The sequence below is a fragment of the Eretmochelys imbricata genome, chromosome 2 (genome assembly GCF_965152235.1).
Source record: "Eretmochelys imbricata isolate rEreImb1 chromosome 2, rEreImb1.hap1, whole genome shotgun sequence".
Taxonomy (NCBI): domain Eukaryota; kingdom Metazoa; phylum Chordata; order Testudines; family Cheloniidae; genus Eretmochelys; species Eretmochelys imbricata.
The window spans coordinates 85,026,901-85,042,526 of record NC_135573.1 but is presented as its reverse complement, the minus strand read 5'-3'; the positions used below and the strand labels follow the sequence as shown (position 1 = coordinate 85,042,526).

The 15,626-nt window shown below is 38.8% G+C and overlaps 1 protein-coding gene across 1 annotated transcript; it reads right to left on the bottom strand.

Annotated features, from left to right (window-relative positions):
- Window positions 1–4,834: 4,834 nt before the first annotated feature.
- On the bottom strand, window positions 4,835–15,403 carry TGIF1 (TGFB induced factor homeobox 1). The gene is made up of 3 exons (XM_077809052.1): window positions 15,179–15,403; window positions 7,374–7,600; window positions 4,835–5,781 (listed from the first exon to the last, which is right to left on the bottom strand). The coding sequence occupies exons 1-3, from the start codon at window positions 15,192–15,194 to the stop codon at window positions 5,218–5,220; spliced, it is 807 nt and encodes a 268-aa protein (XP_077665178.1). The 5' UTR covers window positions 15,195–15,403; the 3' UTR covers window positions 4,835–5,217.
- Window positions 15,404–15,626: the final 223 nt, after the last annotated feature.

Here is a 15,626-nt window from a genome sequence, read left to right as displayed (position 1 = left end):
TCTGGCAACAAGGAGAAAAGGTTAACAAATTTAATACACACTGGACTGAAACAGTCATTGGCATGGAGAAAAAATTGAAATGGCTCTTAAAAGAATTGCACGCTAATATCGAAATATGTTTATAGCATTTGCAGAAAGCCAGCACAGAATGCTGAAACATGCAGACCAATAATCTGAACAATACAAACTTTTGAGTTATACAACGTGCTGTTAACTGTAAATGACATAAACACAATAGGTATAACTAATACTCAGTATGTTCATCGTACACATACAACATAGGCAGTACATCCCCACATCATTTGGTTACAGACTTTGGGTATTCTTTCCCTCTCTCCAGGCCATACATATTCCTGTTATGCTCTCCACTGGTGCTCCCTCCAGATCCCAAGTTCTGCTTCCTTTCTCCTTCAAACCTCTTCCCATTCAGCATGGTACCGACTCCACCCTTACTTCTCACTTTCCCGGTTCAATTCATGCTCATGCAGCACTCCAGAAGTTGGGTCAGTGCCACCCAGGCGCCTGGAAACAAGCTGCTCCGACTTCAAGTGAGCTAGACCAGTCTCTAGCTCCACCCCTCCTTGCGGCTTGTTAGAAGGGCAGGGTGGGGAAAGTGGGATGAGAATGGCCCCTAGCACCAGCAAGAGAGTGCAGTGCTGGCAGTGAGACTATTCCCTTCAGCACACGAAGCTGGCTGCTATGCTTCCAAGCTCCCAGGCCTCTGCACTGAACTAAGCTTAAGAATACAGCCACAGTTGTGATACCACCAGCCCCAGTCTGAAGATTCCTGAGTCGAGTTTCATCATTTCTGCATAGTAGACAGAGACTGTCTCTGTCGTCACTCAAGCTATAGATATTCAGCAACATAGTTTTCTTGGCTTTTGATCAATTTGTGAGTGAGCTGTTTTTACTGGCATAGGTCTGTCATGCCTCTCTGGTCACTTACTCTGTTCCAGCAGAGGATACGTTATTGCTCTCTAGTCAAATGTGGTAAACAACGGTGTCATGTCCTCTCCTCCTCTCCTTGGGTTCTGCGAGTGGTGCTAAATGTCAATCTGGTTGTGCCTCTTGAATTTAGGTAGTGGTCAGTACTTGACAGTTTTGTTTTAATTAGCTATAGCACCAGTTATCCCAGCAGCAAAAACTGTCAGAGCTGCTTCTGTCGTCTCATTATTTCTTTTCTTTTTTTTGTTTGAATGTTTTTTAAACATCGTTTCCTGAAATAAACTTTGCTTTTGTTCTTTCAAGGCTGAGTGGCTGGCAGGCACACTTCTCCCAGCCTTACTCATTAGCTACATGGCCTCATGTTCAGTTTTAAGCTCTAGCTCCATCTGATACCCTAAATTTATCGCCACGGTTTTGTTCTGAAGTCATCTTAGTCCCTTTGCTGGCTAGTACCGCAGTGACTGCATCACCACTGTTCCAATCTGTTGAGAAGTCTTCCCAGAGCTTACCAGGACTAATTTACAGCAAACAGTAAATAAAACTCTCTTTTGAGATTATTTTGGTAGACACTTCGACATGAGTCACATTTTTTTACCTCCAAATTAAATAAACTCCTCAGGGCAGGAAGAGTCCTTACTCTATGGTTAAGTAGCACCCAGCACAAAGGGCTTCTACTCTTGACTGGGGCGTCTAGCTGCTGCTTTAATAAAAATAATAAAGTTTGGCCCCAAATAAAATAGGTTGCAAATTCAAGAAGTCCCCAGAATGGTACCTATACCATTCAGTAGAGATTATTAGCCTGATCCCATGACATCTGGGTAAATGAAAATCAGGCCTACAGCCCACCGTTCTTATTTCACAGCTAAGACTATTTTAGCTATGAGCAACAGCAGCTTTCTCCCTCATCCTCCTGCACCTTCATGCTGGTCGCTATTCTAGTGGAACTGCGGAAGTCAGCAAGTGAATCTCTTAATATTTTTCAATCTGATGAGTAAACGTCCCATTTAAAAGGGTAAGAAATGAAAAAAGATCTCAGAAAAGACTGCCTTTTTATGGCCTGGTTTCCTTCCATTTTTCACCCCTCCCCCGACTCAGAACACCCTAGCAGCAGCCAGAAGTAATCTGGAACATGGGGAAAACTATGTGAATGGGCGCTTGTTTACACACTTCAGAAAACATTTAGCTTAATTTTTGCTTAAGGTCAGTTTCTCCTTAACCCAATGCCTGGGGTGTGTGAGTCAGGATAGTGAGCAGCAAACTCCATCTCCCTCTTGTATGTTACATAAAACTTCAAAGCAAAGATCATCAAAGTAATTAGCCTCTAGCACCATTTCAGACAATACCCATACCACAGGAGAATGTAAAACAATTCCTCCCTTATTGATTTGGGGTCCTGGTGGCTGAACATGAGGTAATGCAATTCTAGGATGCATAAACAGGGGAATCTCAAGTAGGAGTAGAGAGGATATTTTACCTCAATATTTGGCACTACTGCAACCACTACTGTAATACTGGTTTCAGAGTAGCAGCCATGTTAGTCTGTATCTGCCAAAAGAAAAGGAGTACTTGTGGCACCTTAGAGACTAACACATTTATTTGAGCATAAGCTTTCATGAGCTACAGCTCACTTCATCGGATGCATTCAGTGGAATACTGTAATACTGTGTCCAGTTCTGGTGCCCACAATTCAAGAAGGATGTTGCTAAATTGGAGAGGGTTCAGAAAAAGCCAAGAGAATGGTTAAAGGATTAGACTACATGCCTTATAGAGATATATAGACTCAAAGAGTTCAATCTATCTTAAAAAAGAGAAGGTTAAGGAGTGACTTGATTACAATCTGTAAGTACCTACAAAGGGAACAAATATATAATAATGGACTCATTGATCTAGCAATTGATTGACTGATTCTAACTCATTGATCTAGAAATGGTGGGGTGTTGATGCTAGACAAATTCAGACTGGAAATAAAGGTGTACTTTTTTTTTAAAGACAGAGGATAATTAACCATTGGAATTTACCAAGCATTATGGTGGATTCTCCATCACTGCCTATTTTTAAATCAAGATTGGATGTTTTTCCAAAAGATATGTCCTAGAAATTATTTCAGGGAAGTTCTATGACCTATGTTATACAGGAGGTCAGACTACATGATCACTCCTCTGGCCTTACAATCTATGACCAGATTTTTCCTTCTGAGAGTCAACCTCACACTTATGAAGAAGTATACTTATGATATATATTTACAGGTAGTTATAAAACTGGAATTAAACATTTTGTATAGGTATTCCAATAAAAACAGCACAAAGAAGAAAGAACTGTGTCTAGCCAGGCTGGGAAATAACAACAGTGTAGAAAGTTTCTGAACCTGAAAATGCTTCTTCTGTGAAAACAAGGTACATTCTCCCTGGTGCCTACAGTTATGTCTGCCTATGCTGAAAAAAAGTTACAAGTTTTACCTATATACAAAATACTTCTATTTTCCTTCAAATATAGTTAGTATTTTCTAAACATACAACATACGAGATGACCTTGGAGTGTCATATTTTCAACCAAAAGAGTCGCCTAACCATTGAATTTGTTTTTAAAAAGTGCAGCACATGTAACCCCTAACATGGAAGTGAATGGAGAGCAAGAGATGGGCAGAATAAATAAAGCTAAAGCAGCAATGAAGTTTAAATCTTTTAAGAGTTCCAGACTTCCAGCCAAAGAATACTCAGGAGGATATAGACCTGTCTATTATCTCCAAAGGATTGAAGTCTACTGCAATGCACCAAAAGAAAAAAAAATTGTTTTTACTTATATAAAGATGTCCTGAATGACCCTCCCCTTGACATACCCCCAAAACACTATAAAATCATTAGGGAACTGATTTTTCAGAGGAAGGCGGGGGTTGATTTTGTAGCTGGAGGACTGGAGTTGGGTAGCGACATTCAAATAGACTGAAATCCAAGCTGCAGCTCTTAGGGTAAATTTTTTTTAGAAACAGGTAAGTGATTTAGAAGCTTAAGGCCCATTTTCAGAAGTGACTTCAGACACATTTTCAAAGATATTTAGGATCTTTTGTAAAATCACACAAGGTGCCTAAGTTCCTCACTCACTTAAGAGCTTTCGTAAATTCTACTAAGCACCTAAGCAGAAAGGTGCCTCAACATGAGCCCATAGACTTGGACTTTTTGAAAATTTTATCCCTCATATCTCACTTCCGGGCTGGGAAAATTGCACGTCATATTTCAACTTATTGTGATGTCTATCCCACTCCAGTCTACCAGAAAAAACAGGCAAATCAACCCCCTGACATTACTGGTGTAAGAAAAGAGGCAGGAAAAAAATTCTGAGGCCTTCTCTGTACATCACAAAAGACCAGTGAAGAGCACAAACGCAACTGGTCTACTCTTTTCAGTTCACCTTCAAGAGAATGTTCTCCCCTGAGCTGTCAATGTACATCAATTCAGCAATATTTAAGGAATGAGGCTGGGATTTTTAAGGGATTTCTAAGGAAGAGAGAGGTGCCCAAATCTCACTGAAAGTCAATGGGAGTTGGGCACATAACTCCCTTTGGCTCCTTTGAAAAGCTCAGCCCAAGAGGACACTGTCAGGTAGCTCTGGTCCACCTCATCCCTATAAACATCCTTTTTACAACAACTTTGTAATTTGCTAGTGTAGGTCTCTGATCGACACAGAGAGAAGGCATCCTTTTCAAGCTCATGCTGGCTTCTTTCTATTTTGGTTATATTTGGAGCACAACTTGGTGTCCCCTGTGAAGCTCCTGTTCAACAAAACACACTGTATGCATCCATTTTTAAAGAAAATATTTTATTACATCGTGGAAAAAAAGCATAATCATCCAGATTCATATTGTTTAAAAAAATTGAACATTTGTTTTAGACAGCATGTCGGTATATTCTGTTCCATATAGGAATGATAAGAAGTCTACATCATTACTAGATATTGCACAGTCTGAAAGAAACGAAAACAAAAATCACATGATCTTGGGAACCATCTCACATTATGAAAAACCTACTAAGAAACATAAAAACAAACAAACAAACAAAAACACCCTTTGTTTCTACAGTAGCTTTAAGTTTATAATTCTTGGAATGACCATATTTCACTGAAGACCACCTCAGTGACAGGAAGCTTCATTTCAGCAATCCCTTGTGCAAATAAGATTAATAATAATAATAATAAAAAATGCAGTTAGTCTTTTGATATCACATGGGCAGCAATAATCACATATTTGTTAAATTCCTGCCTGAAAAAAAAAAGGGGGAATTAGGCCATAAGTTTTGCCTGCAACTCCATCTCTGCTGCCCTTTTCAGTGCAACATCCACCAGAAGCTGAAATCCACTAAAATCTTGGTTGAGGTCTGGTGGGGTAGGAGGAGGAGTGTTGAAAAGGCCACTTTGTGCAGTTGTACTAGGTCCCAGTTTAGAAGCATCCTCGTGGTATGCAAGAGAGTTGTCTGTGAATCTGCTAGCTGATGTCTCCTGCAGGTCGGTGGTCGGGCCTACACCAGATGACTGGCACAAAAGGAAAGGGGCATCTTTCAATGCAGTTACAGTGGTATGGCAAATCACTGAAGGTCGAGCCAAAACAGATCCTGGGGAAGAAGGTTTAGAAGAGACAGCCTTGTTTAGTCCTGTGGTACCAGAAAGAAATGAGTTCTCTTCTAACAGTGGAATGTAGTTTTTTGTGCCTGTGGAAGACTCCACTGGGTTGCCTTCAGAAATCTTGGTCCCTCTTCGTGAGATAGTGAATTGATTTGGATCCTTGCCATCCTTCCTCAGCATGTCAGGTAAAAGCCTGCGGCGTGCATTGATAAACCAGTTGCAGACCTGGGAACATAATGATATCTTAATTTCTACCTTCATTCACTTCCGCACTACATGCCAGTAGAGTCTTTCAGTTAGATTAATGAATCCCTCCAAGCAGTTTCCTTAACTCTACAACAAAAGAGACTGATAGACAAGTTCTGACACATCTAGTAAAAACCTTTCTCTTCTTTCTTCTTCTACCCCCAGCTCTTCTCTCCCTTGCAAAAAAAAAAAAAAAAAGAAGAAGACTGCTAGCCTGAAGTGAAAGGTTTAGCTTTTAACTCTGAACATATATTAACCTATTACCTATTGTTCTCTGCATTTAGGTTAATTAACAACAGGAAAACCTTTTCTCTATTAAAAGAGCCACTCCTCCCACAAACAGTTACTGATTTTTCCTGCTCAACTGACTGTGTCAACAGACATAACATGAATTACCTCATTGAAATGCATCCTTGTTTAAATATCAAACCAGTTTCCTGGGCAATAACAGATGACTTAACGTCTTTTTTTTTTTTTTTTTAAGTACTTCTATATAAAGTAGTTTTTCCTCACAATGTTATATTAAAGAGATTTTACTTAACTAATTGCAACATTTATATCAAAATACTGCTCTATAAAGATAAAAAAATAAAATTTACCACTAATAATAATACTTTGCAATCCTACATGACCTTCCATCCAAAGATTTTAAAATGTACAAGCATTCATGAACTAAGGGCTTGTCTAGACTATCACTTTTGTTGGTATAACTTATGTCGCTCAGGGCTGTGAAAAAACACCCCGGAGTGACGTAAGTTACACCAACAGAAGCACCGGTGTGGACAGCATTCTCTTGGCAGGAGACAGGCTATATTAGCGATTTTACAGTGGTGCAGCTGCATCAGTACAGTCGTGCCACTGTAAACTCGCTAATGTAGACAAGCCCTAAAGTCTCTCAGCTTTCCTATGAGGTTATGCCCATATTACAATGGAGGAAAGAGAGGCACAGAAAGGCTAAGTGAAATGCCCAGAGTCACACATGTTTCAGTGGCAGAATAAAACCCAAATTTCCTGACTCACAATTCCCAAATAATTTCATCCTGCAAACACTCATGCATATGAATAGCTTTACCCATGTGAATTGTCCCACTGACTTTATGAATCAAGAAGACTCATATAAATAAAAGTTACATATACTCAAGTGTAGGATTAGGCCCAAAGTCACCATTTTAATAGCGTAAAGAAAATTATACTGCTAATACATGTGCTTATCACCCTGATCACTTTGCTTGTATGCAAAGTGCCTTTTAGATCCTAATCCTACAAAGACTAATGCACATGCTTAACTTCATGCACTGTCTGTAGACCCATTGAAGTCACTTTAGTCACAATGTGCAAAATTAAGCATGTATCAGGGACATCATCTGTAAGATTGTGTTCATACACTACCTAGAACAACAGGGTCCTAATCCTAGTCAGTGCCTTTGGGTGCTACCACAACACAAACAGTAACAACATATAAAGAAAATGACATCTGTAATATGAACATTTTTAGAGAGACTACAGAGTGGGTAACTTCAGAAGTTAAAACAAAGGCTCATTTTTATTTTAATTGGAGCTTTTAAAAATACCTGTAGTGTAGAAAGGTGTGTTTGTCGGGACAATACTGCTTTTTCTTGTTCTGACGGATAGGCATTGTATCGGTGCTCATACAGCCAGTCCCGAAGAATCTGCACTGATTCCTTGGGCAGGTTACCACGTCTCCTCCGTTTGCCTGACGCAGTGGAAGAGGAAAGATCCAGTGGGACATCCATGGTGTCATCATCCTCCGTCTCACTGCCAGATATTGCAGCTACACCTACAGTAATAAAAAGGTGAGAATAGTCACTTCAATTCAATACACTTCTTATTGCAGCATTTTTCACTTCAACACCTCTCTCTCTCTCTCTGCTTCCTAATTTAAAAATATATAATTATATGTAAACAAATAAATTATTTTTTAATTTATGAAGCATTAACAAGTGGACAATTCCTTGCCAGTTCAGATGTCTTGTGCTTTTATTGTGAGTCAAACCAGGCCTCACGTTTAGAGGATGTATACTGTAACAAAAGTAGCACCAACTACCTATTCCTAGGGGACATTTCTCCACACAACCTCATTTACTGGTTCCCTTAGCAACCTTTTATTTGGTCACATGCAGTAAGTAACTTCCATCTGATGCCAATATCATGCCAAATGTTGGTCAGCAAAGGGTGCTACTGTGGTATGCCTCCAACAATCTTTTTTCTTCAAGGCTGTTTCATGGCTAGGCAAAAAGCCAATAGAAAAGAATTTCAAAACATACACCCAACCTAAACCTTGGCTGTATTGAATTACAATTTAACATGCTGGTGTGTCTCCTTCTGATTAAGGATAGCTTTATAGGTTTAAAATGTTAACAGCGCTTTCCAGAATTATTAATAAAAATGAATGACACAGGAAAAGAACAGAAAGCAAGTTGTGGCTGGTTCTTCTAAAGTGACACAAAATTCACTCACTGAGGAAAAAGTGTACAGCAAGGTAACAGTAAGTGCCTAAATAGTGCCACAAGGTAGTATAGAATTGCTATCATTTATTTTTCTAGAGAACATGCCACACTTCAACTTTGCCCTAATTACCTATGCTTTGAACCTTATAGTTTTCCTCACACTTCAAGTAGTGTACTTATTCAGATTTTGACATATGTTTACTGCAAGGACTCTAGATTTACAGTTTTACTGCACATTTTTCTCCCACAGAGAAGGAATTTATTTCAATATCTCATTTAGTCTCTGTCCTCTATAATTAATGCAGTAAACCATATTACTAATAATTTGGAACTACAATATGTGAACAATCAAATACTTCATATTCTGTGGCTGAACAACGGGCTGCAATTCTGCTCTTTTAGTAAAGTGTACAGTGTGACTGAGGAAACAAAACCAATAGCACTGAAGTCCACAAAGGAAACTTTGCTTTGGCTTTAAGTACTTTAATCCCACCAGAAATTTTAGGAATCTTACAAACCATATATAAATCTAAATCACAGATACCATTAGATTCAGCTAGCACAGTTCAGAAGTTTTTTTGATTCACAGTAGGTTTCAAAAGCATTTTCTAGAAATGACAAAAGGAAAACGAGGCCCTAAATCACTTTTAAGTTAGTTTGAACATCCATTTCATTTAAAAAAGAGAAGAAACTTTCACTTTTATAATAGCAAGCAAAGTTAAACACCAGGCAGAAAGGCTTCATATGGGCAGCTGTCCAAATTTCAAAACTAATACTTAAACTAGAGAAAAAGATCAGTTCTATTAAAATGGAAGCAATGCCTGTGAAAAAATACAACTATGAAACTCTACATTTATGGTCATACTTAAAGATTTAATGGCAATTGATGTCAGACCCAAAAGAGAGAACTAATTGTGAGTTTTTGCATAGTACTTTCACAGATACCTACGAAATGCACAAATGCAGTGTGACAGAGTTAAGCATTTGAAATTTTGCCTTATCTCTAGTCACGAGCAACTCACAGTATTCTTGAATTTGTCATTTGCAATTATTCAGATTTATCCAGGGAATTTTTTTGTTAATAAAAATATTCACAATTCAGTCTGTGGTGGTTACTTAAGTAACTTGTGGGGTAATGTTTCTGTTTCCTGTCTGGATGATTTATGTAACTAACCAACACTCTGAATGTTACAGTTGAATATACAATTTGCTCTATGATGCTTAGTTACATAAGTTATCCAGTCAGGGAACAAAAACAATGACAGGTAATTTAAATAACCAACTCACGGTAAATTCTGAATTGTATTTCAGAAGTGCATGTATGTGGTATTTTCAAGGGCGGCGGGATGGAAATCTATCAGGACCCTAATAGCTTCACATTAAAATATTACTTTGCTTGAAAAGTAAGTTATGATGGCTCAACACAGCAGTTCACTAACTGTAAAGTAGACATATGAGTAGCTAAAATTAGTTTACAGAATTCAGAGAAAGGTATAGCACAATCTCATGACTTGAAGTTGAAGCTACACAAATTCAGACTGGAAATAAGGCGTTTTTAAATGTTTAACAGTGAAAGTATTAACCATTGGTGCAATTTACCAAGGGTTGTTGTGGATTCTCCATCCCCTGACAATTTTTAAATCAAGACTGGATGCTTTTTTAAAAGATCTGCTCTAGGAATTATTTTGGGGGAAGTTTTATGGCCTGTGCTATGCAGAAGGTCTGAACAGATGATCATAATAGTCCCTTTTGGCCTTGAAATCTATGAATTTACCTAATGTTCCAAACATTGCTGTCTTTGCTTGGGGCAGATTAAAAATGTTGCTGCACTGATTTTTTTAAGAGGATGATAAAACATTAGACTACAGAGCCACTTATCAAAACAGAGACCTTGGGAGACAGGAAAAGACAATAGTGAAAAGCAGAAATGAAGGAGCTGAAGGCACAGCTATGGTGCAAAGTAGGAACCAAGGAGTTGCAGCCAGTGTGCCTCCTCACAAGAGTAAATTTACATTCATAAGTGCGGTTATATAAAAATCATTTGAGATTAAACTCTCTAGGTTAAGTAAACATTCCATGCAAAGCTTCTTTCTAAACAGTAAGACCAGAGCTCTGCTTTGATAACAAAGGTTTAGGTTTGGAACCATTGTTCTTTACCCGCTGCTAAAATTTGACATAAAGATTTACCCAAAAAACCAACCACCAAAAATATTTGTTGCAAATGCAATCTTTCTGAGATCACATTTCTTTTTTTAAAAATATAATAAAATAAAGATGCCCTTCAAACAACTGTAAGTTTCCTAACTGTAACACAGTAATGAAAAAAGATATGAAACAACACTGGAGTCTGCCCTTTGAGCTGCTTCCTTAGTGTGCCGTGTTCCCTCAATTTTATGACACAAAACAGGTTTTGGTTAAACAGGAACAAACGGCATTGCAGCTTCTCATTCAAATGAGCTCATTTAAATAAAAGAGCCCCAGACCTCTGAACCTTTAACAAACATCTCCAGCGGCATGTGCGGAAGCTGTAGCAACAGGAAGTTAAGGCTGTAGATCTCATACAACCTCAGCTGATACTCTACTATAGCAGAAGCCACGTTGTTGCTGTCAAACCTCTGTTTTCATTAGAACATTCACGCTGATTGCAACTCAGCTTTGTTTTTCCTTCTTGTTAGTAATCAGACTATATGCTTTTGGTTTCCTCTTTAGCAGGGCACAGTTGAAAGGCTTCCCACCTAAGCTCCATGTCTGGACCATTTACTGCTATTTACAAACCCAGAATAAGGGCTTCTCTACATGCAGAATACCTCCATTTTATTTTTAAGTTGTGAATTTTAAACTGATTCTGTTACACTGGTATAAAAGGCTTTGTGGACACTTATTTCTGTTTAAATCAGGCTTTTACAAGTTAGCTTCAGTTGATTATATGTTTAAACTAAAATAAGCCCCTCTTAAACTGATGCAAGAATGTCTACAGAGTGTTTTGCACTACTTAAACTGAACTGGTGCACTGTATGTAAACTGGACCTAAGAAGTGACCCTGGCTCTAATTCTATAAGATTTACTCAGATAAGCAGTCCTTATTCATACAAAAATAGTTTCACTGATTTCAGTGAGGACTATTCCTAAAGGTTGTAGGATCAGCAGGCCCCTCTCTTTTATATAATGTGAATTGATTTACCTGCACCCAGCTTCTAGTCTTGCAGCATGTAGAGAATTTAACATACATACATACATACATGCATGCATGACATCACAGGCCAAAGAGTTCGTAGGTCCCTTTCTTGTTCATTGCTAGTGAGATCATGCCTTGAACACTGCATAAAATTCTGAGCACCTCAATATCTGGATGATACTAAATAACAGGAAAGAATTCAGTTAAAGCTTCCTGGTTAAAAGGCCTGGAGGCATAAATCTGATGAGGGAAAAAAAAAAATGTGCATAGTTTTTCAAAATGATAACTAAAGTTGATATGGAAAAAACTATCAGTACTTATAAAGTATGAACACCAAAAAGGAGAAAGAATTATTTGGGATGGATTGGGGCCTTAACTAGGAGAAACAGAATGAAGTTAAGAAAATTAAAATTTAGGCTGAATATCAGTAAAAATATCCTCTTGTATTATGGCAGAGCTTCACAAGAGAACTGGTAGAAACCAATTGTTTGAATCACTTGAAACTGAATAAGTATACTGCAAGGCACAGTCTCCTTTGGCAGAAGGAATAGATTAGATCAGCTCATGGATAATCTAGCTCAATTTTTATGTTTCTGTAAATTTCTTTGGTTGGGTTTTACATGTATATATCTAGATATTATTTCCAATCTAAAAAGCCCCCAATCTTCCTGTAATTGACTTCACTAGGACTACACATGCATAATCTTCAACAGGGCTATGTCTTTGCAGGATTGGAGACTACAATAGCCAACTAGCAAGTGTAGCTTATAGGGGCTAGCCTGCCTGCTAATATATTTTTTCTTATGGGTTTGATTATTTGTTTTATAATAGGATTATAAATTTGTATTAAGAGTATTTCTGGCTGTAATGCAAGGAACCTGCAGGCCGCATCCTGCATGCTGAGCTAATACAAGTTAGCATACATATGTTTGAGACTGTTAGCCTAGATAGGTGATGATGAGCTAAAACAAAGTATATATATGTATGTATGTTTGTGACCTTTAATACAGATAAGTGAGGATGGTTAAAAGGAAACTAGTATAGGTAGGGGCTACCTAACTTCATATAGTCTTTAGGACTTAACAGGTACACCATAAAGAACATGGAAATAACTGGCTAGACCAGAAATAACAGATGGTATGAATATGTCATTAATATGTAAAAACATACCAGCCTATAGAGTAAGCGTACCCTGATAATTTTTATTATTTAAGAAATAAACTTTTGCCACCCACGGGAAGAGGTTTAAGGGATTTAACTTAAGATATAGCAATTTGGAAAGGAACTTTAGTTAAAGGTTTGTGAATCTTTTCTTAAAAAAATCAAGTTAAATAGTATTGATAATTAACCAGATCAGACACAGGAGCTATGGGGATGTGTAAGGGAATTTTCCATAGCAGAAAATTAGAAAAGTTTTCCTTTTTCTTTAAATGTGATTTTACAAGTGGAAGAACCAGTTTTCTTTCCTCTGAGTTGCTTGAGCTTTACTGGTTTCACAGAGTAGGCAAACTTGGCTGTAACTATAGAAAACAAATTTTAATTTTTTTTAGACTACAAGAAAGAAATCTGAAATCAGGTCATGCTCTGAAACTTGAGTATCAAAATACAGGCCACAAATGCAAACTGCAAGCCCAACCTTTAATTAAAAAAAACCAACAGAAATCATTGTCCTAACTTCCTTGAAAAGTTTCCATGCATCTTTGAGTTTCTTCTCACTTCCTAATTTCTGCCACATAAACTCTAAACCAATGGTCTTCTGTCTCAAAGGTTTGCCTTCCAACATGCCGCCTTTCATTGTTGCAGTGCAGAACTCCCAAATCACAAGGCAGATTACACACTGAGAGAAATACATAGGCAGACATGGTAACCTCGTCAGCATTTTTCACACATATTTAGTTTGGAGGGAGATGACAATAAGAGTTGGAAGTGTGTGAAGTTGGTATTTAGACAACCAGTAGCTGCCCTCCGGGAGAGGAATCTGAACAATGGAAGCAGCAGCAGACAGGAAGCCAACTCATCACCACTACTGTGAAATAGGGAGCACAGGAATGTTCTAAAAATAACTAGTCTAAATAATTCAGTAAAACCATATATCTCCAGTAACCGTAACAATCTGAATAAATCTACAAAAATGGGAAAATCTAGAGTCAAGGCTGTAACTGTCTCTAGGTACAGAGGGCTGGGCTTGGTATGCAACACGTGTTGTTATCTAAAATCACTCCAGTTAGGAGAACACTGAAATATTTGGCAGGGAGGGTGGGTTATATAAATACAAAGTTTCGGTTTTAACTCTGAATTCCTTGCTTTTTTGAGAGTGTAAACAGGACCCGCACTGATTGTTGTCTAAACTTTGCCTTTGGGGCTGAATTTCCTTTGTATGTTTTGTTTTAAATCAGTATAGTCCAAGATTACTTATGAGAACTACAAACTATATTAGAGCACATCTTAAATTATACACCAAGAATTCAGAAGGTGCTTAATAGGTGTATATAAACACATACTCTGATGGCTCCAGGAACATTAACAATGAAGTAGATTTCTGTACTCTTGAACCACAAGAGCCTGTAGTAGGAAAAACACCACTGCTCTAGAGTAGTAAACATGCGCAGTGCTCCTTTTTAAACTCTCAGTATCTTGGATATTTTAAAGGTCTTTAAATAGAAAAAATTCATTAATCTACATGACTGTTTAGCCCTTAAAAATGAGAAGAGGGGGAACTGAGGAGGAAACAAACATCCGAAATGTTTTTTTTTAACAGCAGCCACGTTTTCAAAATGAAAAGGAGTACTTGTGGCACCTTGGAGACTAACAAATTTTTAAAATGTTTTCCAATTCTTCGCAGCCACGTTTAAGGTTTCAAGATACTCAGAGGACTACAGATGGAAATACTGACAATCCCTTGATTATAAAGTCTGTCCAAGTGGTAATTACGTAAGTAACACCAATGAAAAGTTTTTCAAACGTCTTTTTTGCTGCTTCCCCGCCACGTGGTGGGTAAGTTTTTAAATCACTTTACTTTTAGTCTTTTCCAAAAAAGAAAAGAAAGAAAGAAAGAAAAGTCTTTGATCAAAAGGCTGGAGATAAATTTGCGGATCGATTAAAAAAACTCACTTTAAATTCTCCTACAGCCCCTCGCTTTTGTTCCCTTTCCCCACGCTAACTCGCAAACAAAGAGCTCCTGCCACCCCGTTGTTCAGACTGCATTGCTCAGAGAGTTGTATTTGGGTTGGGATTTGTTTTTTAAAGTTGTGAAAACAATTCCAGTCCCGTCCTTGGGGACCGGACTGGGGAAATTAGAGTGAGGAGGAAAGAGGGAAGAAAAAGGCTGTTAAAAAAAAAAGCGAAAATAAAACTTTGTTGGGGACAAAGCAGGCAGTTGACCAGGTTTTTGACAGGGAGCCAAGCAGCATGGAAAGAAAGCAGCGTCCAAACAGCCCCTCGTGTTTTGTCTGGAAGTGAAACATTATCAACTGCCATTTCAGACATGAGCTCAACAAAGAGGAAAGGGACCAGCTTAGAAAGAAAAAAGGGGGGGGGTATGAGAGAAGAAAACCGGTTCCACTTTATTTAATAAGCCAAATCAAACTGCAGTGAAGTTTAAACCACACGCCTGTTATTTCCAAATGGCGAAAGCAACATGCTTTCCACTTTCCCATCCAGGTTTCGCCACAGCACGCTGAGGAATCAAATCACTCTGTCTCTCTCACCCTCGCACGCACGCACCCCTCCCTACCTTTTTTACTTTTCATCGTGGTCTCGAGCCGCGGACCGCACCAGCTGGCGAGGCTTGCTACCCAACGGGCACCGCACGCACAAATCAAGTTGCCTTTTCTTGCGTGCGGAGCAATCCCCGCTTTGCAACTTGGAAGGCGGGCAGAGGGCTCCCTTCCCAGCCGTGGCTGCTAACCAGGGCGCTTCGATGGGCTGTGTGTTGTGTCACCGCCAGCTGACAGCTTCCTTCTGCCTGGGATGTTTGGTCCGGATTTAGTGCTTTCCCTCCTCTTCTGTCTTTGTTCTATTCTCCCCCCCTCTCCGGTGCTGGGCCCCAGCTTGTCAACGTGAGAAAAGGCACCAGGGGGAAAGGTACCCTCCGCCCACCTTTCAGCAATGAGTAAGTGAGAGAGTAACAGAGCAATAGCCGCTTTGCCTCCTCCTCCTCCCTGGCTGCGGAGACGGTTGTC